The sequence below is a fragment of the Leuresthes tenuis genome, unplaced genomic scaffold, assembly GCF_036924035.1.
Source record: "Leuresthes tenuis unplaced genomic scaffold, fLeuTen1.0.hap1 SCAF_10, whole genome shotgun sequence".
In the NCBI taxonomy this organism is placed as follows: Eukaryota; Metazoa; Chordata; class Actinopteri; order Atheriniformes; family Atherinopsidae; genus Leuresthes; species Leuresthes tenuis.
Window position 1 is genome coordinate 36,957,811 of NW_027325364.1, and position 18,982 is coordinate 36,976,792.

General features: G+C 40.8%; 1 protein-coding gene across 2 annotated transcripts in view; it reads left to right on the forward strand.

The window, feature by feature from the left end:
• The window catches only part of adcy3a (adenylate cyclase 3a), a 118,884-nt gene that overhangs the window by 61,580 nt on the left and 38,322 nt on the right, over positions 1-18,982 (forward strand). For both annotated transcript variants that reach the window (XM_072395036.1, XM_072395037.1), the window contains exons 8-15: positions 9,319-9,484; positions 9,891-10,010; positions 10,514-10,656; positions 14,164-14,325; positions 14,494-14,581; positions 16,981-17,097; positions 17,340-17,620; positions 18,012-18,093. In XM_072395036.1, coding sequence (XP_072251137.1) covers positions 9,319-9,484; positions 9,891-10,010; positions 10,514-10,656; positions 14,164-14,325; positions 14,494-14,581; positions 16,981-17,097; positions 17,340-17,620; positions 18,012-18,093 — 1,159 coding nt within the window. The remainder of the gene's footprint in view (positions 1-9,318; positions 9,485-9,890; positions 10,011-10,513; positions 10,657-14,163; positions 14,326-14,493; positions 14,582-16,980; positions 17,098-17,339; positions 17,621-18,011; positions 18,094-18,982) is intronic.

Sequence of the window (18,982 nt, forward strand, 5' to 3'; positions counted from 1 at the left end):
GTCTTGTGGAGAGCGCGCGACACTTCAGCCAAGTCAGTGCAGAATACATCCACCAGTGCCTCATGGTGGACAGCTCTCACAGGACCTGACCAGACAGCCACCACCGGTCGAACATGTCGCCTCCCTCGGCGAAACATTTATGCAGAGCCGCGAGTCAGCTCTGAAGATCCTCAAGGACTGCTGGGTCCATGATTGGCAGATTCCTTCTGTCAGGGTGGGGTGGTGAAGGTAGGACCCAGATGCAGCTCTTTCAATACAAAAAGTTTTATTCCAAAAAACAAACACAAAACAGGGAGCAAGGCAAAAACAAAGCGTGGCAGAACCGGCTTCAAAAATACTTAAACTGTGAATTAACAAAAAACAAGACTGAAAACAAAACAAGACTATGGAATAAATAACTTGACAAAGACTATGACTGTGAGGCAGGAACCCAGACTTAGCTTTCAGTGACGGTGGCATGAAGGGTTAGAGAGGAATCTGCGATGAGTGAAAGGAAACCAGGAGACTAAATGCTGTGGAGGGAGTGATTAGTGAATGACGTGCAGCTGATGACAATGAAACAGGTGATGTGAGTGAAGCTGATGGCAGGGGAGAAACATGACAAGAACTGAATCTAAAAACATGACAAAAAACCTGAAAACATAACAAATGACCTGAAAACAAGATTTAACAAAACATGAGCTGTGACAATACCCTGAATCCCCCCACACTTTTGGTCAACTTGTACCTATGTTCCATTGTGCCGTCCATCACTGGCACGTATGTGTTTGTGCACTCAGAACCAATTGTCAGAGAAGTGACTGAGGTGAGGACTTGGGAGGGGGCTCGTGCCGGAGGGCAGTTGCGATGGTGAGACCTGCAGGGGGGAGTTTGTGTCATGCTTATAACTGCATGCAGTTTTTTTTGCACTTACCCTGATCACAAGATCTGTTATTTCCTCTTTGTTTTTGCTTTTGCTGGAATCAGAAATAAAGTGAACTTGAACTTTGATATCAACTATCAAATTCTGACATTCTGGTCTGACTTTAGATATTCTATTTAGAATTTAATACTGCTCTCACCTAAAACCTGTGGCTTTTGTCAAATTGTGACCTTTTCACTTATGTCTCTGCTGCACCTTTCTCCATCTCAGACACACACAAACTCAGTGCATCAAGAAGAGATGAGAAATGAATGTGGTCATACATTACACACTAGAGACCCCTATTCTGACCTAAGATTAAGCAAGATTGTTTTCAGACCAAATCTTCTTCCTTATGCCACTTACTGATTTCTAGTTAGCAAGATTTTGGCCTTTAAATGTGACATATTTTTGTGACATATATTTTATTCTGTTCTTAAGAGTTCAGTAGGTGTAAATAATCCCAAAAACACAAGCCTGACATTTTATTAGTTTCCCTTTGTTTAAAAGTTCCTCATTTAACGAGCCGTTCTGATTTTCTATTTAAAAGGGGTAAGTTCATGCCACCTCCTCTATTAAACCTTGACCTCTGAGCCCAGTCTGCTCACATTCAACCTGCTAGACCAGGGGTTGGCAACCTGTAACACTTTTTTACTTTCATGCTTTCTATAAACAACTGTGCTGTTTACGAAATCCACAAAGTGCTACAGAGAAAATCAAATTGTATTTATGTAATGAACACATTTTGAACTCTTAAAAAAATAATAATAATAAAAAAAAAAAAAAAAAACAAGTTAAAGGTCTCTTTCTCACCACAAATCAGACATACTGGTAAGCCACTCTCGTCAGAGGTGAATACAAATGATTCTGCCCAGGCATCATTACATTTTCTATTTTCTTTAGATATTTTTCTTTTCTTACATTTCTCCATACTTGGCCTACCTGGGGTTGAAAGTAGTGATGTGCGATTCGGTTACATGCTGACATTTGACATCCCACCAGTCCGACGTGGGCCTCAAATTGTCAGAATGGCAACACTTAATTTTATATCAAACGTCACATCATTCCAACACTTTTTTCCTCCTATGGTCGGAATGATGATGTTTTATTTTTTTAAACATCCTTCCTTTCTGACAATTCCTTTAATAGCCTATTTAGTTTGGCAGAGAGCAGTGTGCCCTTGTTTTGCTTCTGAATGAGTAAGTGGAGCTGTTTCCAGTACAACTCCACATTAAAACACACAGATTGGTCAGATAATGAAAACAGCAGACGACATCAAAGCGTCAGATTTTATGTGATTTTAAAGTAGAGGAACTCCACAACCTCACAAACCAACTTTAATAATCTATTATTAAAATACCCTGAAATTTCAAATACCAAAATACAGGTATTAATGTTAATCGGGTCAGTCTGAAACATGTTAGATTAAGCAGTACTACAGTGTCAGTGACCTGGCCCCTTTTTCCACCAAATCAGTTCCTGGGCTGGTTCGGGGCCAGTGCTTAGTTTGGAACCAGGTTTTCTGTTTCCACGGACAAAGAACTGGCTCTGGAAAAAAAACAGTTCCAGGGTAGCACCAGCTCTTTGTTGGGCTAGAGGAAAGAACTGCTTACATCAGCGGGGGGGGGCAGAGTTGTTAAAACCAACATCAATAGCAAGACCGCAAGAGGGCTTATATCTACCGCTGTGGTAGATATGAGCAGCGACTTAAAAATCGCCAGTAGCCTAATATGTTTGTGAATTTGTGACGATTCCAGCAGGGACATAACACCGGCTAATGTTAGCTCATAATAACCATAACCTCATAACCATCTCACATTCAGTGTAAGTAAGAGTCAAAACGTTACTGCTGTTTTCTGATCCCAATGAAGCACTGTAAAGCCAGAAGCAGCAGCGGTACAAACGTGCAGTCATCCGTTGTAGTTGTTGCTGCTTATTCTTCTTTTTCTCTGCGTTGTTGCTGCTTCAATGTTTGCGCCAAGGTGTATGCAAACGCAGCGACATAACTGACGTAACTCCACTTAGCACCCAGAGCTATGTTCCAGTTACATACCTGAAATCACTGACTAATTCCAGCAAGAACATGTCGCCTGGTACAGAGGTGAGCATCATTAATATGCAAAGACTGAGAATAACTGAGATCTTGTCAGGGAACGCAGGGGCAGGAAGGTAGGACCCAGATGCAGAACTTCAAAATTTAAAGGTTTTATTCCAAAAATCAAAATCACAGCAAAGCTGGAAAAAACTAGAAACTAGAAAATGCACTAGAAAACTAACGAAACTAAACTATGCAGAAAACTTGGGGTGGTGAGGCTGCCTGAGGATCTTCTCGGCCCTCGACCTGCATCGTTTGATGTAGATGTCCTGCAGGTCGGGTAGGGTTGTTCTAATGGTCCGCTCAGCTGAGCGGACTACCCTCCTTTCTTTCAAGAAACCCTCGTTTCTTGCAGCTGCCCATCCATGTAGTGAAGCTCCCACTCAAGATGGTGCAGGTGTAGAAGTTCTTGAGAACCTTGAGGGGGAGCCTTAAGTCTCTGAGGCGTCTGAGGTGGAACAGACGCTGCCTGGCCTTCTTAACAGTCCTGTTCACATGCAGTGACCAGGACAGGTGTCCACATGGGAAAGTGTCTTGTGCAACAAGAAGGTTATGGCGTCGTCGGTGGATCTGTCTGGGCAGTATGCAAACTGAAGAGGGTCCAGGGTGGGGGGCAGAGAGGAGATGATGAAATGTTTTGACCAGCTTCTCAAAACATTTAATCACCACAGATGTGAGGGCTATGGGGCGATAGTCATTGGGGTTACTGGGCTGTGCTGTCTTAGGGACAGGGACCACAACAGACTTCTTGAGGCAGGTGGGAATCACACACTGTGAGAGGTTGAATATTGTTGTGAACGCCGGTGTGAGCTGTTCCGCGCAGGCTTTAAGGACTCGACCACTGATGCCATCAGGCCCCACTGCCTTCCTGGTGTTCACACCTCTAAACATCCTCCTCAACTCTTGCTCCGTCACGGTGAACATCTCCTTTCCTCCGGCTGGAAGCACAGCTTCTTGGCTGCTGTCCAACTCGAAGCATGCGAAGAAGTTGTTTAGGTCATCAGCCAGAGAAGCGTCGGCTCTCATCGTGTGTGGTTGTGTTGCTTTATAATCCATGATGGTGTGTAGTCCCTGCCACAGCGCCCTGGTGTTACTCCCGTCCATCTGCAGCTCCAGTCTCGCGGCATCTAGCATTTAGCCTCCTTCACCGTTCTCTGGACAGCGTAGGTGGCTGCCCTGTATGGCGTCAAGTTTCCGGTGGCGAGTCCAGAGTTGTAGGCAGCGGTGCAGGCAGTTTTATCCACCCACGGCTTCTGGTTAAGTTCTGATGTTGGTTGTTGGTGTTGTGTCTTCCACCATTTTCCCAATAAATCCCATAGTCGCTTCCGTGAACTCGTTGATGTCACCGCCAGAGCTGCACCGAAACATATCCCAGTCCGCTGAATAAGTTGGTTCCCTCTATTCTAAACTATTATTCTCTGGGGACTACAGGTCATGACAACTGAACCATGAACTACTGTCTGATTACAACATTACTATCACTACCACTGATGAGTGATCTCTTCCCTTGTCCTCAGGTTATGATCAGATATCAATGACAGCTCACCTGTGTCGGATGTCCTGGTGCTGCAAATTTAATGTATTAGGCTACCCATCCATCCATCCACCCATCCATTTTCTATACCCGCTTAATCTGTCTGTTGGGTCGCGGGGGGGCTGGAGCCTATCCCAGCGGTCATCGGGCTAGAGGTGGGGTACACCCTGGACAGGTCACCAGTCCATCACAGAGACAAACGAGACAAACAACCACACACACTCACACTCACTCCTAAGGACAATTTAGAGTCACCAATTAACCTGACATGCATGTCTTTGGACGGTGGGAGGAAGCCGGAGGACCTAGAGAGAACCCAAGCATACACGGGGAGAACATGCAGACTCCACAGAGAGAGGCCCCAGCTGGGAGTTGAACCTGGAACCCTCTTATATTAGGTTACCCAAAACATATTCTTATTTTTTTATTACTAGTTTATTAGTTTTAAATCAATAATTGAACAGTATTTGTCTATGTTTCTTGCTCCTTTTTGTATAATAAACTATTTAAATATCATTAATGCTTTTGGGGTGCGTTTTGAAAATTACCATGGACTCATGACATTGTCAGGATCTGATGTATCCGACACATGTACATGACAGCTGTTACATGTTGTCGGAATGGTGGGACGTTTGCATGTAGGTATAGTGGTTTGTCAGACTGGTGGGATGTCGGAATGGCGGTTTCCTCCCATGCGATTCATGAGTCAATCGTTTAAAACTTGAGATTCTTTTAACTTACTCCGGAGTTACGAGTCATTGTCTGCTTCAGCTCGTCCATTAACTCGACTCACCGCTGATACTGCCATATAATTCTGCAAAGAGGAGACATGCCACACAACTGTTATTCTTACTACAATTGCGTAAACGTATCAAGCTAATTGCTGTATTAGCTTTGTGGCTGCAGCAACTGCTCTGCTCCAGCTCACTCACTCCCCCTCCCAGCTCGTAGAAACTCGCTGCTCTGCACAAATCAGGACCCATCATACTCGACTCATGGTTCACAGGCAGCTCAAAGCTCACTCTCCCTCCCAGCGCGTAGAAACTCGCTGTTTCGCACGATTCAGGACTCATGATACATACCCGACTCGCGGTTTAGAGGCAGCTCACAGCTCACTCGCTCTCTCTCCTTCAAAAGGAGTTCATTCATTCTGTACATAATTATTTTATTCTTATGGTGCACTGTCGAATGTTAGAATATTATTAGTTTTGCACTATTGTTTAGGATATTTAAATGTTCTATTTGTGCACATTTTCATACATTTTATTATAATTTTGCACTGTTTTGCACTGAATGTTAATTCATTGGCTGTTTGGCTTATTTGCATTTATTTAGAGTGAAAGAAAAATAAATGTTTTGCCTTGGAGATTTCTTGATTTTTAGTCTTTTTCACAATGATTTGGGGACTGGAGTGGTTTGGAACTTGTTTATACATTCCATGGTGCATACTCCAGGTGACTGATTCAAGTGACTCGAAAATCTGATTCACTTTAGTGAGTGACTCATACAAACTCGAGTCAGTAAAAGGAATCAAGTATCCCATCACTAGTTGAAAGTCTCGATAAATGTGCAGTATTTTGGCAGACATATACTGGCTTTTGGCGACTATGACACATATTTTGAGTGCCAAAAAATGCTAAAATATAATTTTATTTTAATATTTCAAGATCACAATAATCTTCCAATTTAGAACTACAATAAAAAAATGAACTAACACAAATAAAATACACTCCAATAGGAGATTTTTTTCAGTTATTTTCCCAAGCCACGCAGAGCCGCAGCATAAGGATGACAGAGCCGCATGCAACTCCGGAGCCACGGGTTGCCGACCCATTGCTAGACCAATGAAACCAGCTTTGCTTGGAAATGTTCTGTTGTCAGCTGTACTGAGGAGCATGCATTAACATCTGCCCCAAGCTTATATTAAAGAGCCCAGTGGATAAACTATATTTGAGGGTAATGTTCCAGCAGAGTTAGCTAAAGATGCAGCAACCACTTTTCATTCCACTGTTAACAACTTGGTCCAGTTCAACGCTGGACAGAAGAAACTGAGCCACAAAGAGGATCAGTTCCAACTCTCAGAGCCTGAACCTTAGAGCAGGGAAATGAAAGTATCTGAGAAATAATTCCTCATGGATTATTTGTTGATTTTATTATTTTTTTCCTTTAGCAGTTGCTAACGCTAACAGTTTAGCTAATGAAGATGATGTACACTAACTTCTAAGGAGTTATTGCTATTACTTTCTGAACAGATGAACATTATTGTTCCCACATTACTTTGTTAGCTGAAGCTTTCTAGCTGAACGGTTCTGTTCTGTAACTCAGACAACCTGCAGCTGTGTGGATAAGGTGTGTTTCCAACACAACACTGGTCCTTTCCTCGTTCATTGCTACATTGAACGTTGTGTCCCACTCTTGTTACCGCTCTATCGTGCGTTAACATTACATTATCGGCATGTTTCTAATAAAGTTCTAGGTCTCCAAGCAGTGTGCGAATTATACAGTGACAATTGGAAGGTTCAACATTTTCTCCAGAGTGTAAAGGGAACCCAACAATTCAGTTAATAGAAGTCTTACAATCCTTACTTATCTTGCTTGTTCAACTAAATGTCTACAGTCTGTAGATGATGATAAACCAAATTTTACACCATTTTACAGTTCATTGGGCACATAATGTACCACACAAACAACTTTTGCAGTCATCAGTCACCAACGAAGTATTGTAGACCCAAACTGCCAGCAAATCAGATACACACAGTGAGGTTGCATGGCACTGTAAAGAATTGGATTAATGGCTAAATTAAAACAAGACTGAGTTATTAAGTACATATATACACCTTAGTTTGACAAAAAATTGGACTGGATCGGGTTACTTACAGTCAGATCAAGACCCCGAAATAACTCGGTTGATACTCACACTAAATGTGCTTGGAGACGGTGAAGCACGTGGTGAATTTGATTTTGCGTTCTGCGTATGCTCAAGATTTTTTCCCGGGGTCATCACCCGGAAGTCGAAGGAGACGATGCGCTGTTGTGCATTACGTTTGTGCCATAACCAGCTCATCACAAACGAAATGCAGAGGGACCTAGCTTCATCTTGTTCTTCATTCGCCATCTTTTTAGAATGCCTGAGCTTGTTGTTGTTGGTGGTGAAGAGGTCAACTGGAAGTGGCTCTATCAGCAATAGTTGAAATGGGTACAGCGCCACCTATTGTACTGGGGTATGACATGCTTTCTGCCAATGATTCCATTTATTCACCGCCATGTATAATTAGATAATTGCCTTTGCTCAAATTATAGCTATAGCTATAATCGAATTAATCTCATCATGTAGACTCACTGACTGCTCAAATGCAGATCAACACATTGCTCCTGCTTGCGCTCTGTCCTCCTGCCTGCTCTCTGTCCTCCTCTCCTCCTTCTACCTGCTCACTCACAACTGCTTCTCCTGTCTCCTTAATTCAACAGCACCTGTAAAATGAGATTCAGTTTACTCTTTTTTTGGCACCAAAATAGTGCCTGATGTCTCCTCCTTTCCTTTTGCTCATGTTGGGGCTCTGTAAATGAAATCTAAACTGAGTTCAATAAAATAGTTGTACATTTAAACTAATACAACTACTACAATTAATCAGCTTTCAGTGGATGTTAATTGTTCAACAACCCAAATAGATTATACTGCATACCTGATTGAAACTACTGCAAAGGGTCGCCTGTTTCAAAAGCTACTCTCAAAAAGGCAAAAGCCTATCTAAAACACCACTTAAAAGCCTATTAAAATTAAACAATATTATATAATAGTTTAATATAATAAGATGTGCTATGCTAATACACAAATAACACTAACATCTGTATGATATTTCTCCTGTCAATTCAAATGAATGTGGTTTTGAAATGGGGGCAACTATCAAACCTGGCAAGGCAGCACGCTTTAGGCATTGTTTACAACTTGACCACAGTGCACGCCTGCAGGTTACTAGAGTGATGTGCACAGGGCACAAGGCTTACATTTGATAACATGTAAACTAATATTCACATGATGACATTTTACATTTAGATGGAAGCCATAGACACACGTTAGCATTTGTCTGAAATCACCTGACACAATATAATTCTGAAATTCTGAAAGTGAGAAACTTAAGTGTAATAAACTAGTTAGATTAATCTACAGTTACTTTCAACACAGCACTCTTTAGGGGGGATGAAGTTGTAATTGACACTATGTCTCCAAGTACAATTTTTTTAATCAGGTTAATACATCTCCGGCATGGTCCATTATTGTTGATGAAAAAGCATTGTTTACTAGCATCTGCTGTTAACTTACAGCTGCTAAACTATTCCCTTTGGGATCTATAGAGTAACTTGTTCTTGTTTTTGATATGACTGGATGAATTGCTTACTTATAATTGCATTTACTGCATTCAGTTACACAATGAATTCCCAGGTTATGATGACAGGTGTTGTATGTAAACACACTGTAACTTGCCACAGCAACATGACAGGGTATCCTCAACCAATGTACAAACATACAGAAACTAACCCTTTACCAACATCCTGTTGCATTTGTATGGTTGTGCATTTGCAGGGTTCACACAAATATTTGTATGTATAACAATTGTGTTACATACCATAAATGCAGGGCAAGCCAAAGAGCTAAAATTAGCCAAATTCTGTAGTGTTGTGTAGAAAAGGTGAAGGTTGTTGTTTGCCTGGCAGGCTGCCTGTTGTATTGGAAACTGCATGAAGCAATAGCTTGTTTAATCTTTTCTCTCTTTGCTATATGTGGATCAGTCGTGTTCACATCTCACAGAGCACTATGGAGTGTCTTCATGATGAGTTTGATGTAGAACCAGGGAATGGAGGTGACCGCTGTGACTACTTGAAGGAGAGAGGTATTGAGACCTACCTTGTGATTGTTCCTAAAGGACCTCTGGGAAAGAATGGCATCAGTGGTGTGGTTAGTTGATCCTCCAAACATCCTCATTGCAAACGTTTTCAATATTTGAATGTTTACCACCTACAGGGCAGCTGATGCACTTTGAGAATGGTTTAATGTCATTTATATTTCTCAATATCACACATTTCCGTGTTAAGGCTTTGTGATCTACCCAGTGTACTTCACATCCTTAGATTGTAAGACCATATGGGAATAATACACATGCATCATATATGTTTCAAAGCAAGTTTAGATTTTCTTAGATTAGATTTTTTTTTATTTTATTATGGATGTTCTGGATAGATTTGTTTGAATAGTCTGTGTTATATGATGTGGGATACTTTACGTTCTACATTTAAAGTACAGATTTGTCAAAGTCTTCTTTCCCAAGCAATCCTTCAGTGCGTCCTGTTTGCTTTTTTCACAGAAGCTGTCTGTTACATCCTCGAATGGAAACTCTCCACAATTAATCAACACAACAGAGTGTAACGGCAGTGTTGATACAGCCTGCACCACACCAGAGGAACCAGAAGAACTGGACACAAGGGTAACCGAAGAGTAAACACTATGATTAGACTTAGAATTTGCACAGTTGATGAGTTTCAAATCGATTATCGTGAAAGGAGTGCTGGAGCTGGAGTGAAGAAGCTTGAATATGCTGAGGAAATGCCATGGTAATCATGTGATCAGACTTTAATCATATCTAGGTACCACAGGAAATGTGAGCTGTAACGCAGAATCAAAATTATTACATTTAACATTTATGAAGCACAGTTGTCTTTCAGAAGGTACATGACCCACCGACCCACCTTTGGGCAGAATAATTTAGTCTTCATTTACCTTAAGGGTTTTGTAGAGTAGAGTAAAACTGCTGTCACTAATGATGTATTCTTACACATAAGCATGTAATGAGGAACGTTTTTTTTTTTTTAAATCAACTGGAAATGTTCAGATGAGAATTTGATCATGTCATCATAACAAACACATTTGCTGATATGCAGGAGTTTTTCCAGACATGCATTCTACATGTTTATCTCTGTTGGAGTGCAGGTGGTAAATCCATCTTTCCCAAACCCTCGGAGAAGGTTACGGCTGCGGGATCTAGCTGAAAGGGTAATCGATGCTCAGGAGAACGAACAAGAGCTCAACAAACTGCTCAATGAGGCTTTACTAGAGAGAGAAACTGTTCAAGCGTAAGTGAATACTTTTTTTTTTTTTATCCAGAAAGCCCCAGTATGTTATGAAAATCCTTTAGAAACAATGACACTCTGGAAATACTTTAGCCACATCAGGTAAAATACTCAAAGTAATTTTTCATAAAAAGTGCAGCAAAAAGTCCAAATATGTACTGTTTTGTACACAGTTAAATATTGTCTATCTATACATGTATGCTTTCCTTGCAAGGTCATACAAACAGCTTACTTGTCTAGACACGAGGAGATTGCTGGCAACACTTTAAGATTAGATCTACTATCTTCTGGTCTAAAGTGAACACAGTAGCTGCGCTGTTAGGTGCTGGGGAGGACTGGATCCAAAAGCGAACAGGAGACAGACGGTAGAGGTCAAAAAGGGATTTATTAGGTGAGGTGGAAGGAGGCTCCGTGTCCTGGTGACTCCGCGCAAGGCTCGGGAGATGAGTGGTTCCCGTGTTCCGAGGATCTTGTGTGTACTCGTGTAGTCAGGCTCGGACACGGGCTGCGGGCTGGCTCGGTGGCAGGCTGGGCTGGGTACCGATCTCTGACAGGTGTATCCAACAGTCACGCGTGTTAGTCCGTTGTGAGGCAGTAATCCGGCATCGCAGCACAGGAGGGAGCAGGCTTTAACAGGTGCGAGATTGGTAATGGGACACAGGTGGGAATGGTGAGAGCGCTCCTCCCAGCCGTCCAGCCCAGCCTGAAAAAACAAAAGAAAACCAGCCAGCACTCAGGTACAAACATACTTAAAAGAAGGCAACAAAACGTCACAATCACCACATGCGCCATGGATAAAAAAAAAAAAGAAGCACATTCTTGTTCCACTTTCGTATTTCACACAGACCACTTACAGATGACTCAGTGCTGCTTCAATGTGTACTGGGGGGGGGGGGGAGGAGGGGGGGGGGGAGGGGGGTTGCAGTATTTTAGGAAATGCACCTTTATTTATATGCATGATGCCTTTCAGTATCTACAACATACACATTCAATAGTGGAATTAATAAAAAGTTATGATCAGAACCCATAATGGAGTTGAACACACACCGGAACCATTTTGCAACGATAACCTGACTCATTCTGGTTGTAGAGGGATTGTTTCAAGGACACAGGACACAGATGCAGGGTAGATTCAAAGTCAAGAAAGCTTATTTATGTAAAAAACAGGTGGAGGATCTCCAAGAAGAGCAAATGAAAGGGCTGTGAAATCCTGAACACTCTCCTCAGTAAATATGTTTGAGGATGGTGCAGCTATGAAAAATGATCAAAATCAAAATCTCTATACTCTAGGAGGAAAACAAAGGGCTATGAACGGTTACAAAATAAATCTTCACGCTCTCCTATTGAGGCAGACTTAAACAAAAGACGCTCTCTTAAAAAATAGAGGCACTGTGAAACTTAACAATTAACTATAAGCACGCCTTTAACGGCAGTACAAAGATCTTTAAGAACAAAAACACAAAATTGCTCCACTACAGGAGGAACTATGAAACTTTAACATTAACAAACGCCAAGCTCCGCTAACGGAAGTGACTATGAAAAGGGTACAAAGCAAAATCACTCCAAAAGGGAGGAACAAAACCGACTACGAAACTTACTGTGAACTAATCTATGGACAAGGAATAACTTACAAACAAAATAGCTCTGAAGGAGGATCGCTCGACTTCAGGCTCATGGATTCTGTAGCTGTGGAGACAAGGGACACGCAGACTATTTGAGCACAAGAGGAGCCAAGGGGAACAGGTGGAAACACTTTGGGAATCAGTGAAGACAATCAGACGATTGACACAGGAGGAAGGGCAAGGCACCTGAAAGGAGAGGAAGTTAGTGATTTCAAAATAAAACAGGAAATGACGAGACAAGACATGAATCAAACCTAAATTGTGAGAGATTGAAAGCCTTGTAATTAGTGAAGCACGTCCCACAGTACACCATGTGCCAGACTGCTGCAAGCCTACAGCAACATACCAACAGGCGAACCTCTTAATACGGATTTTCAAAATAAAAGCATATTCTGTTTAAGGGAATATATCAACAGGACACATTTTCCATTAGTTTTTCTAAATAAAAGTACTAATTATTTCACATAAATATGAAAAGGCTCATGCCTTTTATGTGTGATTTAAAACAATTACTTTTTTTAAAATCCTATTTTACCGACAGGAGAAGACCAACAACAGAGACTCACAAGGCACACTTTCAAAGTAAAAGCCTGGGATACTTACGGAATATACCAACAGGGTAGACTCTTGAATCTGACTGCGAAAATAAAAGCTTTTGCTTTGCGATGATAAAGAAATTTCGACCAACAGGAACGGAACTTAAGTAAGATTTTCTAAATAAAAGCCTACGTTACTTTAATTACTACATCAACAGGAAGTACTCTTCAGTGTAACATTCCAAATAAAAGCCTCTGTTACTCAAAGGAAAGTACTAAGGCAAATGTCTTTCAAATCAGATTTTTTTTTAAATTTATTTATTATCATTTTAGCTTTTTTATGCCTTTGATGGACAGATTAGTGGAGGGGGGGACACTGAGGCTGAGGGAAGGGCATGCAGCAAAGATCAGCAAGGTCAGGACTCAAACAGCGATCACTGCAGTTGACAACGTGGGACGTGCTCCTTATCACTCGACCAGCACCAGCACCCCGAGTCAGCTTTTAAAATAAATATTTCCAAATTCAAATACAGCACCCAGTAGACCATACAAGAACTTTTCATTGCTATATTATACACGTCTTAATGTCAAAATAAAAGCTTTCGCATGTTAACCTTGATAGGTTATTTTTGGTTGGACTCCATCTGCCTCTACATCAGTAAAACAGCCTGTGATTCAACTGTAACTTAATTTTTCTGTGTGAAGCAACGTCTTACACACAGAGATGACATAAGAACTTATCTGTCTGTTTCCCTATATCTTACTAACAGGTACCTCGTGGATTTTGCTAACCCACGGCAAGCAGGTCTCTCCGTGGGTAGTAGCTGCATTGGCGCCCATCAAAATTTCTTCAGAAATGTTCTAGTTCTCTCTTTTATTTCTAATGCTGAATATGTTTCAACCTATTCTTTAATCCATCCATGCTCCAACCTCCCAGTTAATCTTTAAATCACTTCCATTTGCTTTTCCTGAACAGTCAGTCATGCCTTTCAAATATTTCCAGGTTTATCACTCACGCACACACACACACCCAGTCATACATTTCTGAAACTGATTTATTTTTTTCATTTTTTTACTTTTATCTTTGGTCTGTAGTAGTTAGTTAATAAATGTATATTCATATTACTGTGTCAAATTTGGTGTTTTCTCACAGCAGAAACTCAAATTCCCAAAGTAATCTATCAACATTTTATTATTGATAAAATATTCCCATGTAGAATAATTACTTAAATTACTTATATAATTAGTTGTTTGAATTAACATGTCCAGGATGATATATAATGATGTGACAGATAGTGTAATAGCAATCAAATTAATTTGTATTACCTTCTGGATATCTTGTGTCTCAACAGTCTGAAGGGAAAACACACCAACAGGCTGTCCCTGAGGTTTGTGGATCAAGACCTAGAGACTCGTTACTCTGTGGAGAAGGAGAAACAGAGTGGAGCAGCCTTTTGTTGCTCCTGTGTTGTTCTGCTATTTACTGCAGTGATGGAGATGTTAATAGACCCCTGGTCAGTTCAAAAGGCCAAGAACATTCTTCTAACACTTTATATTAATTATTGAAAGAAAGATTAAAAGAAAATGTTTTTGCTCAGGTCAGTAATGCTGCTTTCTGCAGTACTGTATTGGACAGGTTTCAGTGCCACATCACTTAAGGTTTCCCTCTTATTTTGGAACAGGCTGGTTGCCAACTACATCACGTTTGCAGTGGGAGAAGTACTGCTACTCATCCTGACAATCTGTTCTCTGGCTGCCATCTTTCCTCGAGTGAGTTACAAAGACATTAAAAAACTGTTTTACTGTTTATATTCTATCCGAGTCATCCCATATCCAGATGAGGCAACACAAAACACAGAGAAAATTGAGTACAGTAACCTTGCTATCTATCAGCCTTTGGTTCCCTGTAATAAACAAAGAAACTCAAATGTACCCAAAGTTGGGTTTTAAAAATGTTCATCAAAATTACAGTTAGATACATATTTGGAAAATATTTCTATCCATCATCACCATAATCTTTGACGATAAAGAGTAGGGTCACAAGATGCTTGTTTGTCTGTTTGTGTAGGACTGACATGACGCAGTACTTTCAGATTCTGTCCTGTCATGGAAATTCAGATGTATTGATATCCAGTAGGGCAGGCCAGTATTGACTGTCACTGATGCAGGCACAGCTGTGATCAGTCAGCAACAAACTACAAAGCAGTTGATTTTATGGTCTTAGAAAAATACAGGGTACTGTAAATAGTGCTTGGCGCTATTCAGTGCTATCAGTATTGCATATCACAATGTCATGAGACCATTACCGGCACCATTACCATTAGAAAATAGAGTTGACAGTGTCTCCTTGGGATCCTGCAGGGATTTTCACAGCAAACTCTTGGTCAAAACAGCAAAAGTACAGATGTAGCATATTTAGATAATAATTCACTTGAGTCCTAGGTCATGCATTTTGGTAAGACTGAGTAGTACATAGTACTTTATGTAACTGTTGAAACTTCTGATCATAAGAGCTTGAATTAGGGTAACTGGACTACTTCTTGGATCTTCTTGGATCCTGGGTTAGGGTTACCATTACCCTGACCATTGTAAGACTTCCATCCTCTTCAATGTGCACAGCACAGCCCATAAAAGGCTACTGTGGTCTTTTGCATCCTCTCTTGTGAACTTGATGTTGCTGCCTTCCGTGAAAGCCTTCACTTCTTGAGTTTTGATCTTTGATTAGTGGCTTGGTGCTGTTCCTTTGTATGAGCTCAGTGCTTTGCGTTCCACTTCCTCCATATAAAGGTTAGCCACAATGGGGGACACTGGAGATCCCATGGCACAGTTGTGCTTCTGTCTGTAGAAGTAGTCATTATACTTGAAGTAAGTAGTGGAGAGGCAAAGGTTCAACAGGACACAGATCTGATCAGGAGTGAAGCTGGTTCTGTTGTTCAGTTAGTCATCTTCTGTAGCCGTTTCCTGACAGTGTCCACTGCTGCTGAAACTGGTAAGCTGCTGCCCACACATACTGACCAATACCTGCTTTTCGACTCACATCATCCACTAGAACACAAACTGTCTGTCATCAGAACACTACATCACCAAGCTGTGATTGCACCTATGATGGCTGAGGGGACATCAGAACTTCAAGAAAGCTCTTTAGACCTGTGGATACCCTAAATGGACTTTGTCAAATGAGCAAAGACAAATGGACCAAACCACACTGTTAGAGAAGAGACGAAGAACAGATGTCCATGTGTGGCAGGAGGGTCAGAGAAACTTAGAAGGATCTTCTCCAAACATGACATTCCAGTGCACTGCTTCACCCAAGAACCCCCTCAGACAGAGACTGCTTCACCCAAAAGATAAAACACCCAAACACAAAATGAGTGGCGTCGTGTATGCAGTGCAGAGAGGACTGTGCAGACCTCTATAGGAGAGACCAAACAGCAGCTCCACAAGCGCATGGCACCACATAGGAGAGCCACCTCTTCAGGTCCAGACTCAGCAGTGCACCTACATCTGAAGGCAAAGGGACACCCTGAGGACAGTAATATCCACATTCTGGACAGAGAAGAAGATGGTTTCAGAGACGAGTCAAGAGAGCCATCAATGTCAAACTGGAAAAACATCTTTGAACAGAGGATGTGGTCTCAGGTATCACCTTCCCAGCATCTACAATGCAGGATCGTCTCTCCTCCCCAGGCAGTTTCACAACCATTCACACCTTGGATCCTCTGACCAATTGCCCCTTCAGACAGGTAGACAATTCAGAGGTGATAATGACTCCAACAACATGCACATTGGTCAAGGGGTTCAATGACAAGGGTGACTGTCTCTGCTTATAAGCCGATACTCGCCTCCATCTAGTTTAAAACTGAAGAAAACTTTATGATCAGAGGTGAAACGTCTTCAAGATCCAAGAAGAAGTCCAGTTGCCCTTATTCAAGCTCTTATGATGACCATGACCAAATGTAACTTCACTTTTCCTGCCATTTTACGTCAAATGTCTACTTTAAAAATGGCCTGTATTATTATTTCACCTCAATTATTTTGTGCATCCTTACATTAGAAGACACATACAGATGATGGTATTGGTTGCAGTCATTCTTGATAGTGAGAATTAAGTTGTTGCTAAAAACAGGATTTAAATTTTTAAATCTTAAATGAAATGGTATTTGTTTCAGGTCTTTCCCAACAAGCTAGTGACTTTCTCCACCTGGATTGACCACACCCGTTGGGCTCGAAACACCTGGGCCATGACAGCAATCTTCATCCTCACTATGGCAGATGTCATTGACATGGTGAGCTGCTCTTTGCTCTTTCTTCCAACCAACCAATCAACCAACACTGTAAATAAAATATACAGTGAGTGCACTCAGAATCAAAAAGCAGTGTGAAGCACCTTGATCACCTATATGTTATACTGGAGCTTGGAAATTCGGATTGTTTTTGTTGACAGACAGACGATAACAGATGATCTAGTGTAATTTTAGAAATAATCGTAATAACTGAGCACATGACTTCGTGTTTCTTGAATATCTAGCTGAGCTGTCTTCCTCGAGTCCCAGATTCAAGCAGCACCACAGTGGCTCCCTCTTCTTCGTACTCTACCCGCTTAAGCCTTGATGGTTGCCTGAACAACCCCAAATATTACAGCTATACTGCTGTGCTTGCACTGATGGCCACCACCATGCTGGTTCAAGTCAGTCATATGGTCAAGCTCACGCTGATGCTGCTCATAACAGTGACAACTGGCGTTATAAATCTCTACAGCTGGACGGACATCTTTGACCACTATGATATGGTCCGCTTCGAAGACTACAGGTAAATTACATGTCATAACTGTATAGTAAAGCATTGGTCATGATCAGTTTGGCAGCAAAATTAACTCAAGCCTTCGTTTAATCTTATTAGTCTGATGTTTATAGGGAAAAAAATGTTTTATTCCAAACTGATGTATGTCCCATTATTAGTATGTTCATTTACTTTGTAGACTGGTATGTTGGCATGTGTCATAAAAACACAACAGCCCTATCATTGGAAATATACAATTTTTAAATAAAACATACAATAAAACCTTTCACAGGGTACTATAGCAGCAGAAATTGACACTGAAATTACATCAAATGAAATTAAATGAAAAAATTTATTTTTTTAATCCCAAAGTGAAATGATGTCATATAAAATGACAATATGAAAATATCCTCCTTTGCAGTTCATACCTGGTTCCCTCCAAGTTCACAATGACGGTTATGATTTTCATCATGATGGCCAGCTTCTATTATTTCTCCAGACATGTAAGTTTATGTGACTAAACTTCATAGAAAGATAATATTTTTAGCATTCTTCTAATGGTGTTAAATGACCTAAAACAATTAATAGTGAACATACAAAAATAAACGTTCCACAATGTGAGCGGTAGCTTATGTCAAGGTAAAATATATAGAATAAGGGGAAAAAAGTATGTGTCCTTCTAATAGTTGGAAATCTTAAATAGTCTTTGTTCTGTACTGTTTAAACCTCTGAAACGTGCTCTATTTCTTTGTTTCATGTGTCAAATTATTAAAAACTGTTTTAGCTTGTCAATATTTAACAAAAAAAGCTAAATAATAATAATTAACGACCCTGAGGCAGTTATCAAAAATAAATAACACCCACTGTTGCTGTGTCAAAATGGCCCCTAAACTATTTAAATTGAGATATTCTGGAAAACTTTTTCTGGAAATTCTGGAGAAAGTTTTTGATCAGAATGTTTGTAAAATTGTGCCTTTGTTATCAGATTATATACTCTTATTGAATTCTATCATTTGCTTTGTTTAGGTAGGATTAATGTAGGGACAAATTTGGTTGATTTGAATGATCTCAGAATTATTGAAACCACTTTTCTCTTAAGACTAAGCAGTCACTTATAGTCTTAGACAGGGATGTCCAAGGTCGGTGCCCAAGGGCCGCTGTCCTGGAGGTTTTAGATGTTCCCCTGCTTCAACACACCTGATTCAGATGAAATGAATCTCTTTAAAATATTGTTAAGTTCTGCACGAGCCTGCTAATGATGCTTTGATCTGAATCAGGTGTGCTGAAGCAGGGAAACATCTAAAACCTGCAGGACAGCGGCCCTCGAGGACCGGATGTGGACATCCCTAGTCTAAGACAATAATTGTATCATTAGAAAGGGGAGTAGGTCCT